The sequence below is a fragment of the Pollicipes pollicipes genome, unplaced genomic scaffold, assembly GCF_011947565.3.
Source record: "Pollicipes pollicipes isolate AB1234 unplaced genomic scaffold, Ppol_2.1 Scaffold_6686;HRSCAF=7923_pilon_pilon_pilon, whole genome shotgun sequence".
Classification (NCBI taxonomy): Eukaryota; Metazoa; Arthropoda; class Thecostraca; order Pollicipedomorpha; family Pollicipedidae; genus Pollicipes; species Pollicipes pollicipes.
Window position 1 is genome coordinate 36,447,315 of NW_023596921.1, and position 25,117 is coordinate 36,472,431.

The 25,117-nt window shown below is 58.1% G+C and overlaps 1 protein-coding gene across 1 annotated transcript in view; it reads right to left on the reverse strand.

Annotated features, from left to right (window-relative positions):
• Positions 1-369: 369 nt before the first annotated feature.
• The window catches only part of LOC119108253 (phospholipase D1-like), a 31,016-nt gene continuing 6,268 nt past the window's right edge, over positions 370-25,117 (reverse strand). The window contains 21 exon segments of the mRNA XM_037231833.1: positions 370-524; positions 3,034-3,156; positions 3,408-3,457; positions 3,460-3,616; positions 3,968-4,073; positions 5,728-5,862; positions 6,341-6,418; positions 8,109-8,120; positions 9,119-9,321; positions 9,564-9,674; positions 10,068-10,186; positions 10,944-11,013; positions 11,829-11,847; positions 14,220-14,351; positions 20,038-20,082; positions 20,993-21,024; positions 21,704-21,866; positions 23,047-23,117; positions 23,119-23,145; positions 23,147-23,188; positions 24,672-24,779. Coding sequence (XP_037087728.1) covers positions 423-524; positions 3,034-3,156; positions 3,408-3,457; positions 3,460-3,616; positions 3,968-4,073; positions 5,728-5,862; positions 6,341-6,418; positions 8,109-8,120; positions 9,119-9,321; positions 9,564-9,674; positions 10,068-10,186; positions 10,944-11,013; positions 11,829-11,847; positions 14,220-14,351; positions 20,038-20,082; positions 20,993-21,024; positions 21,704-21,866; positions 23,047-23,117; positions 23,119-23,145; positions 23,147-23,188; positions 24,672-24,779 — 1,905 coding nt within the window. The 3' untranslated portion in view covers positions 370-422.

Here is a 25,117-nt window from a genome sequence, read left to right on the forward strand (position 1 = left end):
GAACCGGGCATTTCTGAGCCCACGGTTGCAACACTGCTGCAGTTGACTCCCGGTCTTTACGTGGGCCCTCACAAACAGAACACCAGCCCTAGGCCTACTCACGCCGCGCAGTCACGCTGCAGGCGGCACAAGCGGTCTCATGTCTTCGCGTGCACCCCAGCTCTCGGCCATGTCCACACGCCAACTCTGACCCGATCTCAAGGCAAGGCGATCGGCAACAAGTCTCAGCTGGCAGCGAGGCGTGAGGGAACATCACAGCGACAGGTAAAACACACCGGCACCTCCGCCTGCGCTGAGAGGCAGCGCGGGCCGGTCGCGGCACGGGACGTTCAACAGGAGACCAGCGCTGGCGTCCGGCCGCGGGGAGGGCTGACGGCGACGGCGGCCGCCACCGCTGCGGGCGGTCCTGCCTCGCGCCGCGTCTACGTCCACATGTAGGTGGGCACCAGCGCCTCCTTGGTGCCCAGGTCCGGGGTGAGGTCCTCCGACTCCAGGAACTCCAGCGGCAGGTCCACCAGGTGACCCTGTCGACGGCAGCGTTCCGGGTTAGCGGATGCGGAGGGGGACGGGCAGTCGTGCGGCGGGGACCGCTCGCACACGCTACCCGCAATGCAGGAGATTTGGGGGGGGGGGGGGCGGGAAAGTGTCTCAAGCACCGTGCAGTAACCATCTCCACCGGGTCAGCAATGCATGCCGTTTGGTTGAAGCCCCAGCAGTGAGTACAGTGCGTCTTCGCCCATACCAGTTCGCAGAGACATGCAAGGTTCAACGTTTTGCATGAATTTGAATCGCTACAAAATGAGCACCGCATGCGTATCGGGTTGCACGTAATTCTAGCGTTCGCCTATATGAAACCACTTTCTCCAAGTTTGAGTCCAAATCTGGTGACTGGAAATACTCCCTCGACACCGCACATAATACCACCTGCGCCCGTCAACGTTCCATTCACTTTAAATGATCTAGATGTTTTAAAAAACAATGTGTGTGTGGAAGCAGCTAATATTACTACCAGTAGGTACCGCGATTGTTGGCGCTGGCACACACAGCAAGTCTACCGCTCGCCTTGGTCAGTCGCACGCGGTCTATCACTTTCAAACCTTCAACGCAAACACAACAACCAGGGACAACAAATGCAAGCAAGCAGGCGACGAAACAAGGAATCCACGACATTACAAACGCCGGGCAAAAAAAAAATGGAGCAGCAGCGGCGTATTATCATACAGTGATTAGCTAAAAAGCTGGTCAGCGAACTGTAAGCCATTGCGGCTTACAGCTTTGAGTGACATAAGGTTGTCTTTGTGTGCATAGTCATAACTATCACACAGCATAAATAAAGACGGTAATACTAGACAACCCAAAACGTCACAACCAAACTGCTATTGTAACCCAGCTCATCTAGCAATTTGGGTTAAGCATCTCAGGCGTTAAGCGGGCGTTCGGGACACAACCACATACATTTATTTGCCCAATCTGGCAACCTCGACTCTATACGGATACATCGGCTCGACACATCATTTAAGTGGTTTGCATAAGCCCACTTTTCCCAATAAAAGAACTACCAAATGTACGAGGATTAATGTCATATCTCGAAAGAGGCTGACTTGAGGTTCTTCAGCATGCTGGTGGAGTGTAAACCAGCCTTCGAATCACAAGCCAGCGACGACCAACTACTAACGACTCGCCACTCAGCCCTCCTCGGGGCCTGTCGGCTCCAATTTCGGCAGGAAGGCGAGGACAGGGGTCCTCACAGTCACCTGAGTTGGCAACGCTGCGTTCTCGCACAGCCCGCCGCGTTCCAGACGTCCCATAGCGTTGTGTGGAGCACGCGACACCCGCAGCGGCGACAGAGCGCGAGACTCCACTTCAGCACACAATACGTCACCTGCCCCCACGTCACTACTCCGTCACCCGTCTCTGCACGCAGCGCCACCTATCCACCAGCCGGGGCGTACCGGCACGGACCCGGCACCGCCCAGACATCGCCACAGCGCCACCTACCCGCCAGCCGGAGCGTCCCGGTACGCGCCCGCCACCGCCCCGACGTCACGACAGCGCCACCTACCTGGCGCGGCCGACACCTACCGCTAGGTCCAGAGGGCGGTGGGCATGAGCGCCTCCTTGGTGCCGCGGGCCGGCCGCAGCTCCGCGTCACACAGAAAGTGGAGGGGCAGGAGCACCAGGTGGCCCTAGGTCACAGGCGGAGGCGGTGAGCGGGCCGGTGAACGGCGCATGCGCGGCTCAGCCGCCGGCCGGTTAGTCTGCAAGCTGCTATGTACAATGGCGTGGTGGCATGCCTGTCTGGGCCGGCGCCGCCACCGTCCCGGCTGGGATGGCGTGCTCGCCGAGCCGTGGTGTGTGCACAGCAATGGGTTAGTGCCAGGCACACGCTGCGATGCAGTTTAGGGACGACGGAACTGCGAGGAAAGGTGCGTTGAACGGCCTTCAAAGCTCCATTACACATGCTCGAAGAGTGTGACAGTCGACAGAAGTGTCAGCTATGGACGACGGATCGGGAGGACGCGTCCACCGCGAGGACGCCACCGCAGCTATTTACACAGCAGTAGCGTCCTTTGTTAGGTGGTTAGGGTTATCCAGCAATGGGCACACGGCATGCCAGCCGACACCGTTTCTCTAGAACGCCGCACATTTCAAGGCATATCATTATCTACAGCGTAGCTAAAACGGCGTGGCTAAAACGGCGTAGAGCTAAAACGGCGTAGAGCTAAAACGGCCAACTAAAACAGCGTAGCTAAAAGGGCGTAGCTAAAACGGCGTAGCTAAAACGGCGTAGGTAAAACAGCGTAGCTCAAACGGCGTAGGAAAAATGGCGTCGCTCAGACGGCCAAAGCCTGTCAATCAGAGGTTGTACCGGACCAAACCGTGAGGCTACGCGAGCACTACTGCGCTGCTGCTAGGGCGCGAGTCACGGGGGACCCACCAGCATGCCAGCTAGCGCTCATCGGGCGGTACAGTCGAGCCGTCCTGACGATCACAGGGGCCCCGCGCGGCCGGCCAGCACCCCACGCCACCTACCCGTATGTCCTTGAGCATCTCCTTGGCGCGCGACGGGTACGACAGCACCAGCGGCACCTCCGCTTGGAACGTCTGCAGCTGGGCGAAGCTCTTGACAGAGTCGGTCGGGATGCAGCGGAACACCTGGCGCGGACGGAGGCGGCCGACCGTCAGCAGAGCGGAGCACGGCGCCCAGCTGCGCCAGCCAGCAGCCGGCTGGCCCCGTCACGAGGTCGGCACACTGCGCTGGCTCTTTCATGCATTGACCCCATCTGGACAGCATCCAGTCACGGTCTCATCAATTCCTCCCGAATACACCAGGGACATGTGACAGCCCCTGCGGGGCTTGACCCAAAGCCCGCCAGCCGAGTCCCAGCACCCCGTGCCCAACCCACCTTTTCGAACACGTCCGTGTTCTTGCTGGACGCCTTCAGCCAGACGCCCTGTAGAAGGCGTCGCTGATCGGGTCGTTGACGTCCACGTCGTCGTTGGGCGTCTCCAGCAGACCCAAGTGCTCCTTGAACAGGTGACGGCGCATGGCCCCCGCGTACTTGCCCACCTTGACCGCCTCGCCGTTCATCACGCCCTCGTCAAACTCCAGATCCTGCGGGGGCGGCCAGCCGGTCGGTGACGTCACCGGTCTCAGTGTCGGTGTGACGTCACGGGGCGCGTGCGAACCGGCGGCCTTACGCCGTGGCCGTGTCCTGGCCAGACGTCCCTCAGTCCCGGCACCGCGAGAGTGCGAGCCGGCTGCCGTGTCACAGGCCACCGCCCGTTCGCGACCACGACCTCGGACCTACACAGGCCGCCAGACGTCCCTCAGTCCGGCACCGCGAGAGTGCGAGCTGGCTGCCGCGTCACAAGCCACCGCCCGTTCGCGACCACGACCTCGGACCTACACAGGCCGCCGCGCACGCGCGTGACGCCGCTTCGCCGGCCCGTCCCCGGTGCTCACCTCCACGACCATGCAGACCTCGGAGTCCCTGTTGCCCATCATGCTCCTGTCGTTGACGTTGGCCGAGCCGCAGATGACCGTGTCGTCGTCCACGATCATCAGCTTGCTGCAAAACACGCGCACACACAGATCGTGAGTTGCGAGGACCCGCAGAGACCACCACAGGGCTCAGGGAGACGCGCTGACCGAAACGGAACGGGATAAATGCGCACAGGTCGAGCAATGGCGTGTCAGAGCGCAGTGAGCTAGCGTTTCATGTGTGAGTAGGCGGAATGAGCTGGTGCACATATCGACTATCTAGCTGACAAAATAAAGCAGCCAGATCGGAAAAGGCGGTCACCTACAAGTCACGCACAATCTGTCACAGCCGAGTACACAGGTATGCAGCATATACTGCACCAGCGCGCTCTAACAGCTGGCAACTAAAAGCGAAGGCTTTCGGGATCATCGACATCATGTGGCTACACATTTGCAACATGATACACGCGACTTGTTGCGACAAAGCGTCAATCTCGACCCCCAGCCACCGACACCGAGGCCGACATCGACTCCCTGCCATCGACACTGAGGCCGACATCGACCCCAGCCATCGAAACCGAGGCCGACATCGACCTCCAGCCATCGACACTGAGGCCGACATCGACCCCAGCCACCGACACTGAGGCCGACATCGACCCCAGCCATCGACACTGAGGCCGACATCGACCCCAGCCATCGACACTGAGGCCGACATCGACCCAAGCCATCGACACCGAGGCCGACATCGACCCCAGCCATCGACACTGAGACCGACATCGATCTCAGCCTCCGACACCGAGGCCGATATCGTTCCCAGCCATCGACACAGCGTCGATCTCGACCCCAGCCACCGACACCGAGGCCGACATCGACCCCAGTCACCGACAACGAGGCCGATATCATTCCCAGCCATCGACACATCGTCAATCTCGACCACAGCCATCGACACTGAGGCCGACATCGACCCCAGCCATCGACACCGAGGCCGACATCGACCCCCAGCCATCGACACCGAGGCTGAAGATTGTGCGCCGACCACCGACAAGACCATCCGCAGCCACGGACCGGGCGCCTGTGCCGGCAGCGATGCGGTTCGATCAGGTGTGGACCTGACCGGGTGTCACCTGTGACCTGAGCTCGGCTTGGCCCCGCCCGCCAGCAGCCGTCCTCGGAGGACCGACCCTCACCTGTGACCTGAGCTCGGCTGGCCCCGCCCGCCACCAGCTGTCCTCGGAGGACCGACCCTCACCTGTGACCTGAGCTCGGCTGGCCCCGCCGGCCAGCAGCCGTCCTCGGAGGACCGACCCTCACCTGTGACCTGAGCTCGGCTGGCCCCGCCGGCCAGCAGCCGTCCTCGGAGGACCGACCCTCACCTGTGACCTGAGCTCGGCTGGCCCCGCCGGCCAGCAGCCGTCCTCGGAGGACCGACCCTCACCTGTGACCTGAGCTCGGCTGGCCCCGCCGCCAGCAGCCGTCCTCGGAGGACCGACCCTCACCTGTGACCTGAGCTCGGCTGGCCCCGCCCGCCAGCAGCCGTCCTCGGAGGACCGACCCTCACCTGTGACCTGAGCTCGGCTGGCCCCGCCCGCCACCAGCTGTCCTCGGAGGACCGACCCTCACCTGTGACCTGAGCTCGGCTGGCCCCGCCCGCCACCAGCTGTCCTCGGAGGACCGACCCTCACCTGTGACCTGAGCTCGGCTGGCCCCGCCCGCCACCAGCTGTCCTCGGGACCGGCCCTCACCTGTGCACGTAGATGAGCTCGGTGACCGGCTTGCCGCCCAGCTCCGAGTGGGTGCGCAGGCCGTGGAAACTCACGAACTCGGTCGGGTCGTTCACGCCGCGGTCCTGCAGCCGCTTCAGCAGGCTGAACTGGCCCCTGCGGTCACCGACCACCGGTCACCAGTCCCCAGTCACAGGTCGCCAGATACAGGTCACATGTCACTGGTCACAGGTCACCAGTCACCGGTTACGAATCATCAGTGACGACAAGCGGCAGTCAGCGGCTGCCACAAGGGGGCCAGAAGTGAGCACACGCATGCACATGGGAACACGAACAACGCACATACCTGCGCGTACTGAATACAGGTTGCGCCTGAGACCCCGTAAATCTTCGGTCATATTCATAGCCAAGGGCTTAACGGCTTGACGCACGACAATCATACAAAATAAATAGAGCCAAAGCTCCTCCACTATTCCCAAAGAGCGTGACGCGCAACCACAAACTCACGTCCATCCTCCCACAAAACCGGCGGCCCGTCACCCGTCTCCGGGTGCGCGCCCTCGGCGGCGTCACTCACCGACAGATGGATCGAGTAGTTCCAGTGGGTGATGGCCTGGATGGCCGTGCCGCCGGCCGTGCCCAACCTGGGCCCTCGAAGCCCGGCAAGCAGCGGCGGGCACGATGGACGAACACGCGGAACTTGGAGCCGTCCCTGCCGGCGGCGGCGGCGCACGTCACCACCCACCCGCTGCAGAGTCGGGAGATGTCTGGGGCGGGGCGGAGGGTCTGGCTCGGGGTTATCTGTGGTCGGAGGAATTGTCTGTGGCCGTGGGGGGGAGGGGTTCTGTGGTCAGGGGGTGTCTATGGCCAGGGAGAGGTCTGTGGTCGGGGATGTCTGGGGCCGGGGGGATGTCTGGGGTCCGGGGGTTATCTGCGTTCGGAGGAATGTCTGTGGCCGGAGGGGAGAGGGGTCTGTGGCAATGGGGCTGGGTGGTCTATGGCCGGGGAGATGTCTGTGGTCGGGGATGTCTGTAACCGGGGGATATCTGGGGACGGGGAGATGTCGGTGGCCGGAGGGGGGGGGGGTTCTGTGGTCAGGGGTGTGTGTGTGGCCGGGGAGATGTCTGTGGCCGGGGATGTCTGTAACCTGGGGATATCTGGAGCCGAGCCAGCCGCGCTGCACGACACCGAGAGGCGGCAGAGGCCAGAGCGTCTCAGACTGGTGTGTCGGAGCCGGGCCCGTCCGCTGACGGTGGCGCAGTGGCTGCAGCCCGGCCGGCCCGGCTGACCCGGCCAGCACGGCGTCACCGCGGCGCCGGCGACACACGGAGCTGGGCCGGGCCGCATCCGCCACAGTCAGCTGGCGGCTCCGCTCAGGGTTAGTGAAACGCCGCCTCTGACGGCGGCCGAGGCGGCCATCATCCCATCTACCTGGCGCAGGGGATACCACGGGCTAAGCCATCCTCAGGTTAAAGCCAATCCTTGCTGGTGATAGACGACGGCTTGGCAAACTGGCCTACTAACCAGGGCAACATCCACACACCAGATAGCAGGCACTGGTATCCTACCTACACAAAGTATGCCATACGAGCACGTGCGGAGTTCACACCAATGCATAGCATATGTACATCAAGGATTTCGCAACCAGGAGAGTCTGCCGAAAAATCGCCGGCGAGCTAACTGTGCAAAAAATGTGGCACGCTCTCCTGATTTATATAGGAAACTTCTTGCCATAATTTTCACTCGTCGCTGTAAAAACCGTGAAGTTTGACCATGACGTGGAATCTGTGATGTTTAAGGATCACATAGCTATTTCAGAGTTGACAGCATCTCAGTTTAAAGCGCATGACTGTAGGTAGAACCAACCGCTGCCAAAAACCGAAAGTGCCAAATCGCGTGTTCAGAAGTTGTTTCGTTGAAAAGCTGCAACGTTGGAGTCCGAATCTTCTGACCATTCCAGGAAAATAACTTCGAACATATTCCGGCAGGCCAAATCCCAAAGCGGGCAAACAAGACAAGCTACAGGACAGGTCAGCTGGCCGCATCCACACTACATTAGCGCGAACAGAGCGAGCTCTCACGCTCAGACAACAGTCACCAATCGGCGACAGCTGCATGCGGAGTGTGCACAGCGTTTGCAGGGCGGGTGGCGCGGAGAGTGCGACCAGCGCCGCGGGCGCCGACGCCGCGACGGGCCAAGCCGGTGCGAGGTGCATCAGTGATCTGTGACGATCCTGACACGGCACGGTGATGCGATGGGGGTGCACGGCTGCGGGGAATGCGACGGCGGCCAAAGGGTCTACAGAGACGGAGCGGAGCGTGCGGCAGCGGCGGACAGCTGGGCACGGTGCGGAGACGGGCCGTCTCCCAGGCGAGACGAGACGAGAGTGTCGGCCACTTACTTCTCTTGACGACTGGACCGCCGCACCGAGTCAACGGTCAGTGCAAGGCCACACACGCACGGCTACAGGCTAACACACGGCGGACGAACCGAAAAAATGTGGTGGTCAGTCACGTGACATTGCAAACGCGCTCATCTAACGAAAAGTGCTAAGGACACGCACAAAAATTGGGCAGCACAAAGAGGTGCGTGAAAATTGCCGCCACTGCGTTCAATGCAGGGGCCGACGGGCAGGAACGGCGCCCGATGCTGGGAGCACGGCGAGCACGCGCACAGCGCACACGCACACGCAGCACAGTAGAGGCACAGACGGGCCGACTCACGGTACCCGCCGGGCGCCGGCCACCTACCCCGCGACCGTCCCTGGCAGGGGGCCCGGCGCGGGTCAGTGAGCGCACGCGGCACATAGCCACAACGGCAACCCGGTGGCAACGCGGAGACTCCGCCAGACGGACGGCGACACCGTGCCAGCCAACAGACGCATTGAGAGAGGGACAGAGCAGCCTTTAACTGGTGTGGTACACCAGGCCTCGTCTTACCAGTTTTGCCAATTTGTTTAAATTTGACCAATTCGGTCGATCCACACCGCTCGTTCGTCTACTGCAGCCGCTACGGCAGCGCTCAGTGTTGCCAGAGAGGCGTGATCATCCCAGCAGATGATTATGCGCGCAACTCTCACGTCAAAATAATAGCGCCATCGCCAATGGCCTTCTAGTCGCTGATCATATACTCCTCAGCATCTACGCCCCGAGACAAATCCGTCCTGAATTGAATTACGTGGGCCGACTGATATGTGAACCTGCAAGAGCCGCGTGACACAAGGCACCGATCATGCGCCTCCATGCTCAACATATAATTTGGACGTTCGCTCCACACACATTTGCCTCACAACACCTACGCAGCACACCCTTGTTTGCCTGCCGCCAGCACCAACGCCTCCCCCCCCCCCCTCCCCCCCCCCCCCCCCAGCGAGCGGACGCGGCTCTGCCGACAGCCCTGGCTGGCACGTACTTGTGCGCACGCAGGATGCGCTGGAAGAGCGCCTCACACACGCGGTTGCTGACGTCGGCGTTGATGCCGCAGAGCGAGATGAAGAACTGGTTCTCGATGTAGATGTAGTGTCGCGCGCGGCTGATCAGGTCGACGTACGCCTGCTGGATCGAGTCCTCCGTGTCCTTGATGCCGGCCGACCACTGTGAGGCGCTTCGCACGATCTGGCACGAGCGGAGAGACTGCGTCGGAGGCGTCCATGAGACCCCCAGCAGGACGCCACACCACAGCTGGCGTCACACGACACGACAGTGACTGCTGAAACGTCACCGAAAACCACACGGTGAGGAGGACCCCATCGGTTTGGGGGGCTGGGTTAACCAGCAATTCCTCACGCGGGACAACAGCGACAGCAGAACTGGCGGGTGCCACACCGCCCAGCTCAGCGCCCGCCTCCTCACCTGACACTTGTCTTGTAGCTGGGCGTCGAGAGCACCCTCCGGTATGGAGTCGCACGTCTGGTAGCCCTTGGGCAGCAGGAACTCGTAGTCCATGTTGAAGAGCGCAGCTTCTCCACCTATCCGGGGGGGGGGAGGGGGGCGGGCGGGTCAGTCACCCCGCCGGCCGGACTCAGACGCGCCGGCACATCGGAGGGGACGCCGCGCCGCCGCCAGCCGATGACTGGCTGACCGACAAACGGTCCCACGCTCTCAAACGGAACTATCGTGGTTCCACGCTCCGGCAGCAGGCGTTCCAACAGAAAGATGTATGGGTGATGATGCAAGATGCATGACGCGCCGCAGCTTAGCGGCATGCCGGATTAGTCACGACGCTCCAACACCCAAACCATCGCCATCATTGTCACATCGTATCATCATAGGGAACAAGAACAGGAAGCACGCCCAGCCACCTCACACAAGCGCACGTGTCACTCGACCTTCGCCCAGTGCACGCACACGGCGCGCCTGACCTTGACAGCGTTCCAGCGCTGGATGAAGTGGCGCGCCACGTCGCGCGCAGCCGAGCCCACCACGCCCGTGGAGATGTCGTGCCAGGGCATCCTGGGCACTGAGCGGCGGTCGATCTGGTCTGCCGACAGCGACGCAGCGCTCGTCAGAGGGCGCCACACGGCCAGGCCGGCACCGCCGGCATCGGAGCGACGCCCGCCACACGGCCGGACCCGGCACCGCCGGCACTGGAGCAACGCCCGCCACACGGCCGGAGCCGGCACTGCTGGCACCGGAGCGACGCCCGCCACATGGCCAGACCGGCAACGTCTGGCACCGGAGGTATCCTTTGAGTGAATGGATTTCTGATGTCGGGGCCACATAACCCGTCCTTATTATGAGCCCTATCTCCACCATCCGATCGTAAAATCCGGATTAACGACGGCACCTGCGGCGCAAGTTTCACATGTCAAAATGCTTGGAATGGCCCCGTCCTACCCTCTGCCGTACTCGACACGCGGCGGCCGCCGGCCGCCGCCACCAGCCGCAGGCCATCCCAGTTGGTTGTTAAAAAAAAAATCATTCGAGCAGAGTCAAGGGCAAATAGCGAGCGCTTGTAGCGACTGGAGGCAATCACACCAGATTGAGGGTTAACCCACAAACAGGTGCCATAACCAGCGGGGCCACCGGACGGACGATGCTTGATTTCATCGAATCACATCAAGTGTTCATTTCTCGTCACGCACTTGAAAAACGCCTTCCGCCAGACGCTACTGATTACCTAAAGGAGAAATGGTCCGCCTATTGTCCCATGACATCAGAAGTAGAACGTGGGCTTGCCAACACACACAGAGGTCATCAGGTCACACAGGGCTTCTGGACCAAGTCCCGGAGCATACCCATGAACGGGGCGTCCAGCGCGCTGAAGTCCTGACGATGAAGTTTGGTGTAGTCCTTGCCGAACCACAGCTAGCGTGAGCTTCTTGACACGGTTGGCGTCCACCCTGCGGCAATAATGTCGTGAAAAGGTAATATTTTCGAGAATAAAGACGGAGATTACACTGAGGAAGAAATGTGCAAAAAAGCCACGACGGGCAGTCAGCCATAACCCCGAGAAAAGTATTGCAACTGCAAAATCCCATTTAATCACATTATTTCCACCAAACAATTGAGGAGTTAATCGAATCTGACATTGCTTGACACTAGGATGACCACAGAGCAAGCTTCACAACACGCCCACCCCACAACGGAAATCGCCCAGTACCCAGACAACACGATCCACCATTACATAAACCATTGACTGTTTACCATTCGTTAGAAGCAGGCGTCCTAAAACAGCAGCTTTTGTCCGCTCGAATGTGTGGGGGTGTGCTGTGCGTGCGTGCGTGCATGCGTGGCGTGCATGCATGCATGCATGCATACATGCGTGCGTGCATACGTGCGTGTGTGCGGGCGCTGGCGCTTACGTGCACGTGTGTATGCGTATGCGTGCGCGTACGTGTGCGTGTGCATGCGTGTGTGTGGGTGTGTGCGTGGTTGTAGTGTATGTGCGCTCGACTCCCGGTGATAAGAAGTGGGGCAACAAAGCATCAACCACATGTCTGCAAAACCGGAGCATGGAAAACCGCCCGTGCCCAGACAAAACTAAAAGCCCAGCCAGGCTGATTGGGTCTGGCTTAGCGGATAGACGAAAATGGACCGAACGAGTTACATTCGCCTTTGTTCGCAGAACTGGGGCTGACGTAACTCGTCAGACATATAGACGGAGACGAGCGCGGCGCTACTGTCTGTGGTCTGCCGCCGCTGACCGGTGTCGGGCGGCCACGTCACGACCACACGCTGCTGCTCGGCGAGAGGCCGACTGTCGGCGCCGGCGCCCCGCGGCACGACAGGACGCGTGGGGACGGTGTGTGGGGCACAGCTCCCACTGCACGCCTGTCAAGAACAGCCCGCACTGCAAACCCCGGCCGACCAGTGCCAGTCCTGGCCGTCCGCACAAGGGTGAACGTGCAGGTAAACACCATCCTGCGACCAATACGTGCAGTAAGGACCACTACACGCATGCGGCTAACGCCACGCACGATATTCGATTCATTGATACAGCGCGGAGAACATTTTAAGTTCTCGTTTCTACTACGGAAGCGACTAAACATCTTCAGGCCCATAGTTCCGCGGAGGACCCTGTACCTGCCTGGTCTGCAGTATCGACGATGGAGGCCCAACGCAGCAGGACCTCGTTCATATCTAGTCAAGTGGACTGCAGAATCCGGTGCAGATTATGGGCTGTCAGCTGTTTTTGGCCACAGGTTGCCACATCGTTAACCTCGCAGGGCAGGCAAACCGCGATTGAGAAGCGCCAAAAGTATCACCTCTCTACTCCACAACAGCTCACGACTGTAGGATGTGCTGCGCATTACGCAGACTTCAGCTGCTGCGGATGAGATGGAGCCACTTTCGAGCTCTTTTTGTCTGCGCTTCGCGAGACCCCCGGGCTTCAACGTGGAGCCCTAAGCCGCAAACAGTGGACCGTCAGAATTCGCAGCGGATTCTGTAGCACAGTCCGCAAGACGCGAACCGGGTCAGTGTTTTCGTACTTGTCAACACAGCGGACGATTCCGCCTCAATAAATGCCCGCGGAGGGTACCTTCGTGCCGCCCAACTTCAACGAACGCCCCAGAGCGGCCCAACAACGCCACAGTGACGGGGAACGACACGCACCGCGTACAGTCACATGTTCCGTCGCTATAGCAGAACGATCGGAGAGCCCAGACGGACAGCACGAGCCACGAGGCGCCGGGGAAGCGTCAGCAGAGCCTCCGACAGCATCCCGCCCCGCGCCATTGTTACCTCAGCAATACCGCCACCTCAGGACAGCTATGTTCGGTGGCTGGACTCACGCCAGCCAGCACACAGCGCCGGCTACGGTGTCCGCATCTACCGAGAGTCTGGTTAGCCGGCAGCCTGTTAGCTTGACTCCTGCGACTCTGACTCGCACTGTCACGATACGGCTCAACGCTCGTAATGGATAGTTAATACGTGTTCTGAGCTCTTGATTCGTCGTTCCGTCGGCTGTCGCAAATACGAACAAAATGTATTTGAGCACATTGCCTTCAAGTGCGGGTAACGTCACGTCGTCCGGACCATGACGATGAACTTACAGGCATTGCAAAAGGAACCGCTTTTAAGCAGTATGTGTTCGCGACAGCCATGCTGTCACAAATAACGAGTCACCCAGATGCCACGCGGATTGCTTGGCAGCCCTTTCATGCTATTAGCGACAGCATTGCGCCGTTTGCGGACGTGGTTTACCCGTATCGAAAATCGATCTACTCCGTGTAAGGTCTCACTGCAGGGCCAGCTAACCAAATGTTTAACATTCATTTCTCGCGGCGACTAGGAAGGGGAGATGCTACAACATATTCGGCTTTCTTCAATTACAGCTTTTCCTTCTTTGGCACCGTAGCAGACTTAAAGTATAACGCATGTGCGAACTATTTCTGCCACCAATTCTCTACCACCATTCCTTCGACTGCTGACAATTTAAACGCGGTAAGGTTTTCACCAGCGCTGCGACAATGCAACGTTGCACTCTACTTACTTCATCTGCTGCCCTACATCGACATCTCTTTTCAGTTACTAGCGAGGCGCACACAAGCTATCACATGCACTTGCTCCCGGCCCATTATTCGTCCCCTCCCCACTTCACTATTCCTTCACTGGCATCCCCTGCCGTCCCTTTTTGCGCATTACCATCGTTCGTCGTCCAAATTCACTCATTACCATTGCCCGCCGTTTCACTCACTCATCGCCACCCCCTGTCGTTTTCACTCACTAATCCCCATCGCCCACCGTCCTCACTCAATGCTATCCCTTCTGTCCTCACTCACTCATCGCCATTCTTTGCCGTCCTCACTCACTCACCGTCATTCCCTGCCGTCCTCACTCACTAATCGCCATCGCCTGCCGTCTCACCCTTTCAACGTTATCCCCTGCCGTCCTCACTCACTCATCGCCATCCCCTACCGTCCTCACTCCCTTGTTTCCATCTCCTGCCGTCCTCACTCCCTCGTTACCATCCCTTGCCGTCCTCACTCCCTCGTTACCCCCCTGCCGTGGTCACTCCCTCCCCTCTCGTCCTCACCCCCTCGTTACCATCGCCCGCCGTCCTCACTCACTCGTCGAGCATGCCGGCCTCGGCGGCGACCACGGCTGCGGTGACTGGAGCCGCCTGTGCCTGCGGCGCCTTCTCGGCCACCACGGCCTCCTCGGCGGCGGCGGCCGGGCCGTCCTCACCCTCCGCATCGCTGCTGCCCGCGCACGCGGCACGAGCGTCACCGCAGCGCCGACGGCCGCACGACACGAGCGGCGGCGCGCAATGACCCACGCCGGGCCACGGCGGCCTGGTCTCGGCGACGGGCGAGGCGAGCACCCGGAGGTCAGTCGTGTGGAAGGAGGACATTGTTTGCCATGGGTGGTTCACGTGAGCTTCAACACACGATAGGCAATCAAGTTGGGCGGAGTTTATTACACGAGCGCAACATTGGTGACATTGGTGTGAACGAGATTAACAGAGCAAGCATTTATTTACGAGAGGAAAAGCAAAGCCCAAGCGGATAGCCGTGCCAGGCTTTCGAATGAGGATATGTAAGATCCCATGATAGTAAAGAGCTGAAGCAACGCCCGGCCCGCCGACGAAATCTTAACCTGAAACGGAAAGAACGCAGCATAAGTCACGCAAACCCAAGCTCATCCATGGCCAAATCCGTGCCAGCTACTACGCCTACCAAACGCAGGCCACCAGACCGCACAACAAGCATGCGACCCACAAAAACTGAGCCGAACGAACTCGTGCTTCCTGCTGGTTGTCGATAGATTGGCAGCACCTGATCCAGTCGGGCGGGGACGATGGCGTCCTGACTGCCAGGCCCGGAGCGATCCGTAGTCGCCGCGTGTCGACCTAGAGCGCAGGGGCACGCGCACATACGGACGGTCACATTACGGTGTCGATTGCGGCCAGCCCCATCCCCGCCCCTCCGCCATCCCAAGACCAGCCGGAGGCAAGCCGGTTACTCAGCGGGCCCGCTAACAAGACCTGAGAAAACGTGATATTTTGTGGAGACGGTCGTCAATTACCGTCAATCAGACGAAAGCCCCACGGTGGCATCTCTGGTGATGTGGGAATTCGCTGTTAAACACAGCGTGTGCTGTGATGCGACAGACCGTTCAAAACAAAGCTTCCTAGTGGACATATGTTTCGCTTTTACGCTTTGTCTTCAGCCGTAACGCTATTGGTTACCATCCTGGAAGCTAGAGTGCTAGCCGGGAGCATTCAGCGCTCATTCCACCGTGCTAGAACCAACACTTAACATGACTTTTACAGCGTACGAATACAACCTCAAGGCAAGACAGGTGTAATGCGATTTGAAAAGAGCATGCCCTAAGTTTCACAAATACCAACTCACGAAACATTTTAGGTAGGCCGCCACCCCTTTCAGTCAGACGATGTGTCTATGCTATGTTATATGTCTTTCCATACGTAACACCATTCCGCATTCCAATTTTTAGTGCAGGAGAGCAAAATAAGCTCTCGAGAAACAACGGCACGCTCCTGTGACTCCGAACAAAAAGTGGTGGAACAATCTCACGGATTTGCGTGGCCTCGCTTTAGCCTTAGCCGCCGGACCCCAATCAATTTCCCACAGCCTCCGATAGGGGGAAAATGGTTAATTTTCCGCCATGTATCGTACACTTCTAATGCCGTGTCTTACTCAATACGGGTCTATATGACGGCAGGTAGAAACCTTCCCGAATAAGCAAATGAATTAATCGCAATGCAAAACTACCTCGTGACGTTATCTTGTCATGTTTCACTGTTCATGCTTGCACTTGTGCGGCGAATCCGATGTCCAACAGGTGTGTTTCATTACAGTGTCCAATTTTCTGGATATGATTTATCGTGGCGCAACGTAACCAACCATGTACGCATGCTGAGAATATCCATAGATTCGAAACAGTGGCATGACCAGTTCTCCACGCCCCATGTCCCATCCATGTCCACCCATGGTCTTCACGTCCACCCCCAGAATCAGTCTCATCCGTCGCTTTGAGCTATACATATTGCATTGGTTTTGAGCTTCATTTAAATAACCGGCCGACGATTTTAAAATGCTGTGAATCGCTTCGCGGTCACGTGTGGTTTTAGACAGCAGGCGATGATATTGGCCGTTACATGCAGGTACGTGTGTAGGCAGGATGGGGTGACAATCCCCTTACTATAAAAAAGGCATTGGGGTCATTGGACTATCAGAAAACATGTGTCAACAATTTTGTCGCCATAATATCCCACATAATATATATATATATATATATATATATATATATATATATATATATATATATAATATATTATGGACAACATTTATTGGGTTCCCAGAACACAAATGAAGCATGGCTAGATTGAAGTTTAATACCAAAAACGTCTCCTGTAAAGCTGCGACTACTGATGATGGAGCGAGTCCAACGGTGCCACACCAAAACCCATGCCCAGATGAGCAGTGTAGCACCCTTGAGGTTCTTCAGCGTAGCTTTTTTAAACGAATAAAGATGCCTTCCTTCCAGCCAACTTCATCGGACTGGAAGAGGACCAGTCCGTCCGAGTACGACGCAGGATCCATCAGCGCGAATGCCCCCTCCGTGGCACCCGAAGGACTTGAAGACCCTAGCGTTCCCGACGATTCCTAACCCCATACTAATGGCGGGAGCCGCAGAGCACGAAAACGCGATCGAGCTTGCTCGACGGCGCCCATAACTCTGTGACATAGAACACGTTTCAAACAGCTGATTATTTCAGTCCACATTTGCCTTAGACAGAGCACGAATATGCATCTTGTTTCTTGACGGTCCCACTTGATCGATTATTCATTTCCGATAGTTCTTTAGCCATATTCGACACGTAGAGCAAGCCATGGCACTGCAAACGCATGAGACTTATCACAGATTTCGCTCATTATCTTGCCTGAGATCACGGTTACTGGATCCAAGGCTACTAAAGAAAGCTACGCAGACGTGACGTCACCATGGGACTAAAATTTGGTAGCCCGCAATATCGTTTCTTGTTAATGCTACGAAAGGTTGGTCGGTACCCGCCAGGTTATTAAAAAACGGAGACCCTTGACAATGAACTTGATAGCGACCTTGTTTCACATCTTTATTGTAATGTCACAAGAAAACATGTCATTTTGTATTTCAACCTTTCTGAAGACAAATTAATCCTAGGATCTGATTCCAACAATAAATCCTACTAAACTACATTTTCTACTTCCAGCACCCGCGCCCTATTCGTCGGGGCCAACGCGCATGAATGCGTTTTAATGCGCAAAGCGTTTTGTAAAAAGCAACATTCATACGTAAATAAACACATATCATACGTAAAACTTACACTAAAATTAAGTTAATGACAATGATTGTGCATATGCTTCGTGTTGCGGCAACATAAATGGAGTGAAATGTGAAAATAAGGTAATGGGAGGAAGGGTGGGCACCAATAATTCGCTGTTGCTGTGCTGTGATCCTCCTAGGTGTTGATTGACTTGCTGATGTATACCGTTGGATGAGTTTACATGCAAATCTGTGCGCAAACAACAATACCCCACTGCCACTAAAATATCCCGATTAAACTACTCAGAGATAATACGGGGCCTCGACTTTTTGACTGGCAGAAAATTGCAAAACTTGCCAGAAGTCGGTCCATCTAACAGGAAAATTTTGCTATCCTGACTGAAATGGCGCGCTTGTATTTAAGCACCCCCTTCCCTCCCCCCGAGGTTCACCCGCTCATTACCCCCCCCCCCCCCCATAAGGGTAGGCCAACCCTGCATCCACCCCGACAAACTACTCCCCTTAGGGCTACAGGGTGTGCGCTCCAATGCGCGTCCCAGGGTGCTACGAGCCTGTCTGGCCCGCCGTATCTCATCTCCATCCTATGTTTGTTGCTGCTTTTGTATGATGTTCTGTTTTACACGGACTGTTTCTAAGCACTTCCGCTAGAGTTCCTCGGGATAAACCACTGGTGAATGGGTAACCACCAGCTGTCTGCCAGGGGCAGGCTAGAAGCGCATTTCAGCAATAATTGCTAGGCTCTGGTGCAAACCAAGATAATTTCCCAGCCGACAATTTTTCATTGAGTGTGCTAGGTCGAAACAAATTCAGCTTATGGAGATATATGTGTTTAAACCAACTCACAAAGAACAGCGTTTTACGTCACCATAGCGCTGATGCCATATGACTTTAGTTCCATACTGACGTCACAGCACTGCTACCCCAGAATGCAGTAATGTGGGGCTTGACTGAATCTACCTGAGATGCGCGATGATAGATCGGGGTCCGGCAAGCTATATGCTAATGGCGCAACCGGATCTATAAACCACGTGGGATTTGCGTCAGGATCGCTTCCATGTCTTTGAACCACGACAGTGACATTAATCAGTCCATTACTGAAGAAACTAACTGTTAGTTGTTCGCATTTTCAAATGCTGGTATCTCTCAAAAAGCAGCGCTGCAGCTTTGGTTCCGGCACAAACACAGCATAACCCAAACTTGGACGTTTAGCTGCGACGGCGTTCGACCGGTAACCACATCTCAAAACCCGTCTGCCTGACAGGCTACGCCGCCGCCTGTTAACTGCGCAGCACGTGACGTCGGCGCTCGGATGCGGCCCACCACGATCGATCACCCGCGCGTAACAGCAGCGTGTCCGAAATTCGCCTCCGGGTGTCGCCTCCAAGGGCCGTCCACCGCTCACGTGGACTCGGCCCGTGCCTGTGACAGCGGCGACATCCGGCCGCAGTGGCCGACACACCGCGCTCGGCGCCCGCTGTGGTCCCAGTTAAGATTGTCCCAATAGCACGGCCTGTACATGGCAGGATACCGCCGCGTCACGAATGCTAGGCAGGTGCACTGCAGGAGTGCCTGAATATAAGCAGCAGTATGCGTGGAATGAGACACTTTCCACAGTGAACAGGTTGCATTTTGGTCCTGCTTTTCACACACTGCTGAAGTAGGTGCCCCAGTTCCTCTGCCATATACATACACATCTTCACGGGACTACTGCTTTGCAACTATGTGCTGTGCGTTAACACCACTTCTAAGCGTGCTTAGAGTACACGACGCCACATAATGTCACGTGCTTCCGATGCATGGCGGCGCGGCCGGTGCGTCCAGTGACGTCAGCGACGCCGCGGCCCGCTCGGGTCACGCAACCTTTGGCATGCCGCTAGCGGTCGACGGCGGTGCGCGGCGTGCCCGCGCCCGCGCCATGCACTGGCCGTGTCAGGGGCCGCGTGAGGCGGCCAACGCTCGTGCTCCCGCCCTGGCGGCGGCAGCCGCACCGGACACTCACACGGAGGCTGCCGAGAGAGCCGCCGCCGCTGCCGCCGCAGCCTGGCGGCACACGGCGCCGTCAGACAGGCGGCCGGCCGCCGGCGCCATGCGCCCGTCACGGCCGCACGCCGCGCCGCCGGCAGCGGCTGCGGCCGCCGAGGGTCGGCCGGAGGCACCACGGGTCGACAGTCGCCGTCGGCATCCGGGGTGGACGCGGCTCCACCCACTCCGTCGCACGCTCGACAGCTCGGGGCACGAACGACACGCATCCGCGTCCCTTGCACCCCCCCCCGCGGAGTTAGTCGCACGTGCGTGTCCGCACCACACCGGCTGACCAGCCGCTGCTAGACATGCCGCTGCCGCTGACACCGTCTTCGAGCAGCTCGTGTTAGTGCTGCGACGCCGCCTGTTCTGCCATCCTGCAGCGGCCCACCCCGCCCGCCCAGCCTTACCTGTGCAGATGGCGGCGGCTGCGGTCGGCGATCCCGTGCGACCACACGCTGGCCACCTCGCGCATGCGCACCATGTTGCGCATGATACGCCGCCGGTGCGTCGGCGGCGTCTCGCCTTTCATCGGCAGCTCTTCGTCCGGCTCTCCGTGCTCGGAGCCGTCGCCATCCTGGGGCCAGCGCCGCGTCCACCACATCTCCGGACATGACGCTGCAATCGTCGCCGGCGGGGCGCGCGTCAGGCGCGGCACGCCGCCGGGGCCGGCCATGGTCGAGGCCGGTCACGGCCCGGGACGCGTGCACAGGCCACCAACACCGGGCGGACACGGGCGGACGGGACAGCTGGCGGAGCGGGGCGGTAGCCACGGACCGTTAACCGGGCTTACTTCGCGGGATAGGTTATGTGAATTGGACGGCCATTATGCGGATCCCCACACCGAGCTGTCCTGACAACAGAGTGTTTGATTAAATCGCTCCAGCCAAAGGGAATAATCAGGAAAGTGAATATACGGAACTTGAAGTTCGAGATAAACTAGAAATGGGTGATAAAAATGTACCGGGAAAATGCAGCAAATTTCGCAAAATCAAATGAAATGCAAAATTCGGGACGTCCTTTCAGCATGGCCTCGCCATACTTCAACGGTAAGATTGAGGGTAAACATGACAGACTCTGCTCGAGACAGGCACACCTTGGATCAGTAGGACGGCTTCCAGTACAGGATGAGAGGACAAATGGACGCATCACATGGCACGTCTAGAAACACATCTATGACTGAAGTCATGCTCACCAAAATATAGCAAACCCGAACACATCACCCTTTACGGAGGTCATACGCTCCAAGGGTGCTGGCAGTGCCGTCGACGGGAATGGGAGGGGACAGGGAGCCGTGGAACATGTCAGCATCAAAGGGGCACGACATGAGCCAGTCAGCTTAGCCCCGACGATCGAGGGAACAAGGGAAGGGAACATATTGCTGAAAATTGGGAGGGAGCATGTGTGTATGATGTGGAAGATGTCTGATTATAGAGCGCCTCAATCGGGAGATGAGGTGGAATGTAGAAAAAGGAGAAAGACAGGGGGGGGGGAGGAGGGAAACGTAACAAAACATACTTACTACTACTGCGGTTGCATCTCCACAGGGAGCTCTTTGGCCTGGAAGAGGGGAGCGGCACTATCAGTCACCAGCTCGCATCAGCTCCAGTACAGCGCGCACATCGGCATGACCCATCATAACACGCTCAGGAAAACGAATGCGATGGATATCCGAGGAGTCTGCACAGCCCTTTGTTATCTTATCTTTCTTCGCATCTATCTTCGTGCATGCTATCCTGATTTCACTCGGTCTACAGCAACGTGTGACAGTCAGTCAGGCCACCATTACGCGTCTTAGTGTCTTCACAGCGTGTCACATTACCGTCACACGCTTTGACATGGCAAACGCCACTGATCTCGGTGGTGGTGTACAGGGCACCGTTTCTCCTTCCCCCCCCCCCCCCCCCCCGTTTTGACATGGGAAACACCACTAATCTCGGTGGTGGTGTACAAGGCACCGTTCGCTGCCCCCCCCCCCCCCTCCCGTTTTTACAATGGAAACGTCGCTGATCTCGTTGGTGGCGTACAAGGCACGGTCTCCCCCCCCCCCCCCCCCCAGCGCGCAGGCCGCCCCTGACAGGCTCCGGGCCAGGCCGGCCAAAACTGCCAGACCCGGCCCCCGTCTGCCCAGGAGACGCCACGGACGGCGGTTCTCAGCGGCGGCGCCCGGGCCCAGACCGCACAGCACGGCTCCCCAGCCTCGCCCCCACTCCAAGCACGGACGGCGGCGGCGGCCCACCTGCTCGGCGTTGGTGACAGTGCCGATTGTGACCATGTTGGTGCCCTGCGCCAGCGCCAGCAGCGTGTGTGGCAGCTGAGAGCCGGCCGGCGTGCTGGAGGTGACCGGCGCCTGGAAGTGGCCGGCCCGCTCCAGGTCCGCCACGCTGCCCAGGTCGGTCAGCCTGCCGGTGGACACAGGGGGGCGGGGCGTGATACCAGCGGCATCGGGGCTCTCAGAAGATGCGAGTCTAATGCCACGATAGGACACGACAAACATTAACACGCTACTCTGCTGCAATCATGGCTTTCGAAAGAAAAAAAAGGAACAATTGGTCGCTCAATTCCCGTCTAAATCACGAATTTGTCATGATGCCACCAACAGACCTACAAGCACCCCAACCAAAAAGAGATTTCGAGCACATGGAAGAAACTATAATATCGTTTAATGCGCGGTAAGATGTTAAGTTTGTGAGTATATCTATTGAGATGAAACACAGGCTGTAAAAACAAACTATTTTGAGTAAATATAGAAACAGTAGGCTTGAGCAAAACACAACAAAACAAAAATAAGTCAAAGGCTCTTTGTTCTTCTCCAGTTCTAAAGCAACTTCTTCTGTCTAATGCCGAAGCTATAGAGCAGCCAATGTGTCGACGTGACCCTGACAGAACCGGGCCTGTTTACGCTCACGCTGTCTGTGCGCCGGCCGCCGCCAGGGGACACCCAGACACCAGGCGTCGGTGCAGCCAGCCCCCGCGGTGCCGGCCGCCGCCCGGGACACCCGGACACCAGGCGTCAGTGCGCCGGTTCCAGCGGCCCCTGCCACCGCCCGGATACCCGGACACCAGGCGTCGGTGCAGGCCAGCCCACAGTGGTGCCGGCCGCCGGCCGCCGCCCTGGACACCCGGACACCAGGCGCCAGTGCGCCGGTTCCAGCGGCCCCCGCCGCGCCCGGGACACCCGGACACCAGGCGTCGGTGCAGCCAGCCCCAGGTGCCGGCCGCCGCCGCCGCCCGGGACACCCGGACACCAGGCGCCAGTGCGCCGGTTCCAGCGGCCCCCGCCGCCGCAGAGACACCCGGACACCAGGCGTCGGTGCGGTCAGCCCGGCGGTGCCGGCCGCCGCCCGGGACACCCGGACACCAGGCGTCGGTGCGCCGGTTCCAGCGGCCCCCGCCGCCGCCAGGGACACCCGACACCAGGCGCGGTGCGGTCAGCCCCGGCGCCGGCGCCGCCCGGGACACCCGGACACCAGGCGCCAGTGCGCCGGTTCCAGCGGCCCCCGCCGCCGCCAGGGACACCCGGCCACACCAGGCTCGGTGCAGCCAGCCCCAGCGGTGCCGGCCGCCTCCATCGCCGCTCACCGATGGAAGAAGTCGTCCCAGCGGCCGTAGCAAAGGTCGATGCCGCCCACGAAGGCATAGTTCTGGTCCACACACCACCCGCTTCTCGTGGTGGGCCCAGAACCAGCACGGCCGAGCTGGCGTGATCCGGGTGACGCATCACCTGGCGGCAAACAAAACTTGCCAACATCGCCAGCATAAGGACAAGCATAGCCCCTAAAACCACTTCACACCGTAGCTAAGTGCACGTATCGCAGCAAACTCAGTAACATACACAAAACTTACGTAAGGCCAAATTTGGACTTTTGTGACATCACGTCACAGGACGAACAACGACTGAAAAAACAGGCCGAGCGGCAAGACGCGTCACAGGAACCTCAGACAGGACATCGCCGATAAACTAAGACAGACTTGGGACGGGAACACTTACGAAGGTGGGCACCAAGCTGTACTTAAGAAGGGTACACCAGCTGTCATGTTTGCACATGCTGATGAACACCAAACATTAATAACCCCACTATATTAGACAGATACTCCCCCCCCCCCCCACATACACGCATCATTAACACTGGTAGGACACTCAGAAATTCCAGAACCCTAATGCTATCTGAGAACAGAACATCTTTCCAATGATCAATCACACTACACGCCACAACATATGGACCAAATATCTGAAAAACTCCGCGCACAGATATCACGCAAGAAATCAAAGAACTTGCAACAGATCTGATCGGCACGGACACACCTCCATACTTCTCATACGGGATCAACATTCGGAAGCATCTACCAAACCCAAATAAGGACCGGGGCTTCCCTGTCCACGCATTTGTCTTTCCGATTCAAAAGTTTCCAGTTCCTCGTGTCTGCGGCAACAGCTCCGAAACAATTTTCTTTCCATCCTCTTTTGCCCACTATTTCGACGCCGCAGACGCAATCTCTTCCAGCATTTCACACAGATATTAGGTCCCTGTTTCGATTAACTCCGAACACCGACACCATACATGCACTAATGTACGGAATAAACGTCAGCAGCCAGGACGGTCGGGTGCTTGCGGCGTGTTTCCAGAACCATATCATTAAAAACGCTACAACTGCGACGGGAGGCGACGGCGACGGCGACGGCTGGCGCTGGGGCGGAGGCTAGTTGTTGAAATGGCACGTGAGGCGGCTGTTTTCTGTCTTCCTTCTTTTGAGAGGCGCCCCGATATGGGTCTTATGACTTCTACATTAATCCTCTTCATTTGGGCATGAATGCGTGAATGACTAAGCACCAGTCATGAATCCCTTCATGTAAGTATATTATGTCATATCTGTGTATATTTACAACGTGCATCATACAAATGCACTGCATATGCACATTCCCCCACAAACGCAAGAAGTATATCTATGTTATCGTACCGTTTTTTCACTTCTTGAAACAACATAAAACCAAAGGAACACACAAACACATGTGTGACGTTACTGGCCGGCTCAGCCAGCCGGATTGGTTCCCGATCTCGGATGTGCAGCCACGGCCCGTTACGTGTACAGGGCGGCAGGCAGAGCGCAGTGCGGCCGGCTGCCCCTCCCCCCTCCCCCCCCCGCGCGCGCACCAGGAGACGGGGACAGTGCTGACGAGCTGACCTGCAGCACCACCTGACGCCTACCTTGATGTTGTCGTGCTGCATCAGCTTCTGCTTGCTGTAGAAGCTGTTGATGCCCAGCGCCATCTCCACCTCTTTGTACAGCATCACGTACACCTTAATGCCTTGTTTCTGCAAGACGAGGACAATGCTGGATGGTTGATAAAGATTACGTGGGACGTCCAGGACAGCAACGCTGTGCCAGCCTTACACAACATATCCGTTAGAATACGACTGCCGAGCATGTGGACCAGGTGCAAAAGGAACCCCCGTGAAGTCAACAGCAGAAATGCTGACGATCATCTGGGCTTACCGACGCTTCACTTACTGGGTGACTTCGGCCACGAGTACTGACACTACTAATGCCACACGGAGCCCTCCCCAGCAAGGCCCTCTCCCACCACGTGCCGGCTTCAGGAGCTCCCTGGTCCACCACGCCTCGGGCGGTGCGATAGGCCGACCCCAGCCCT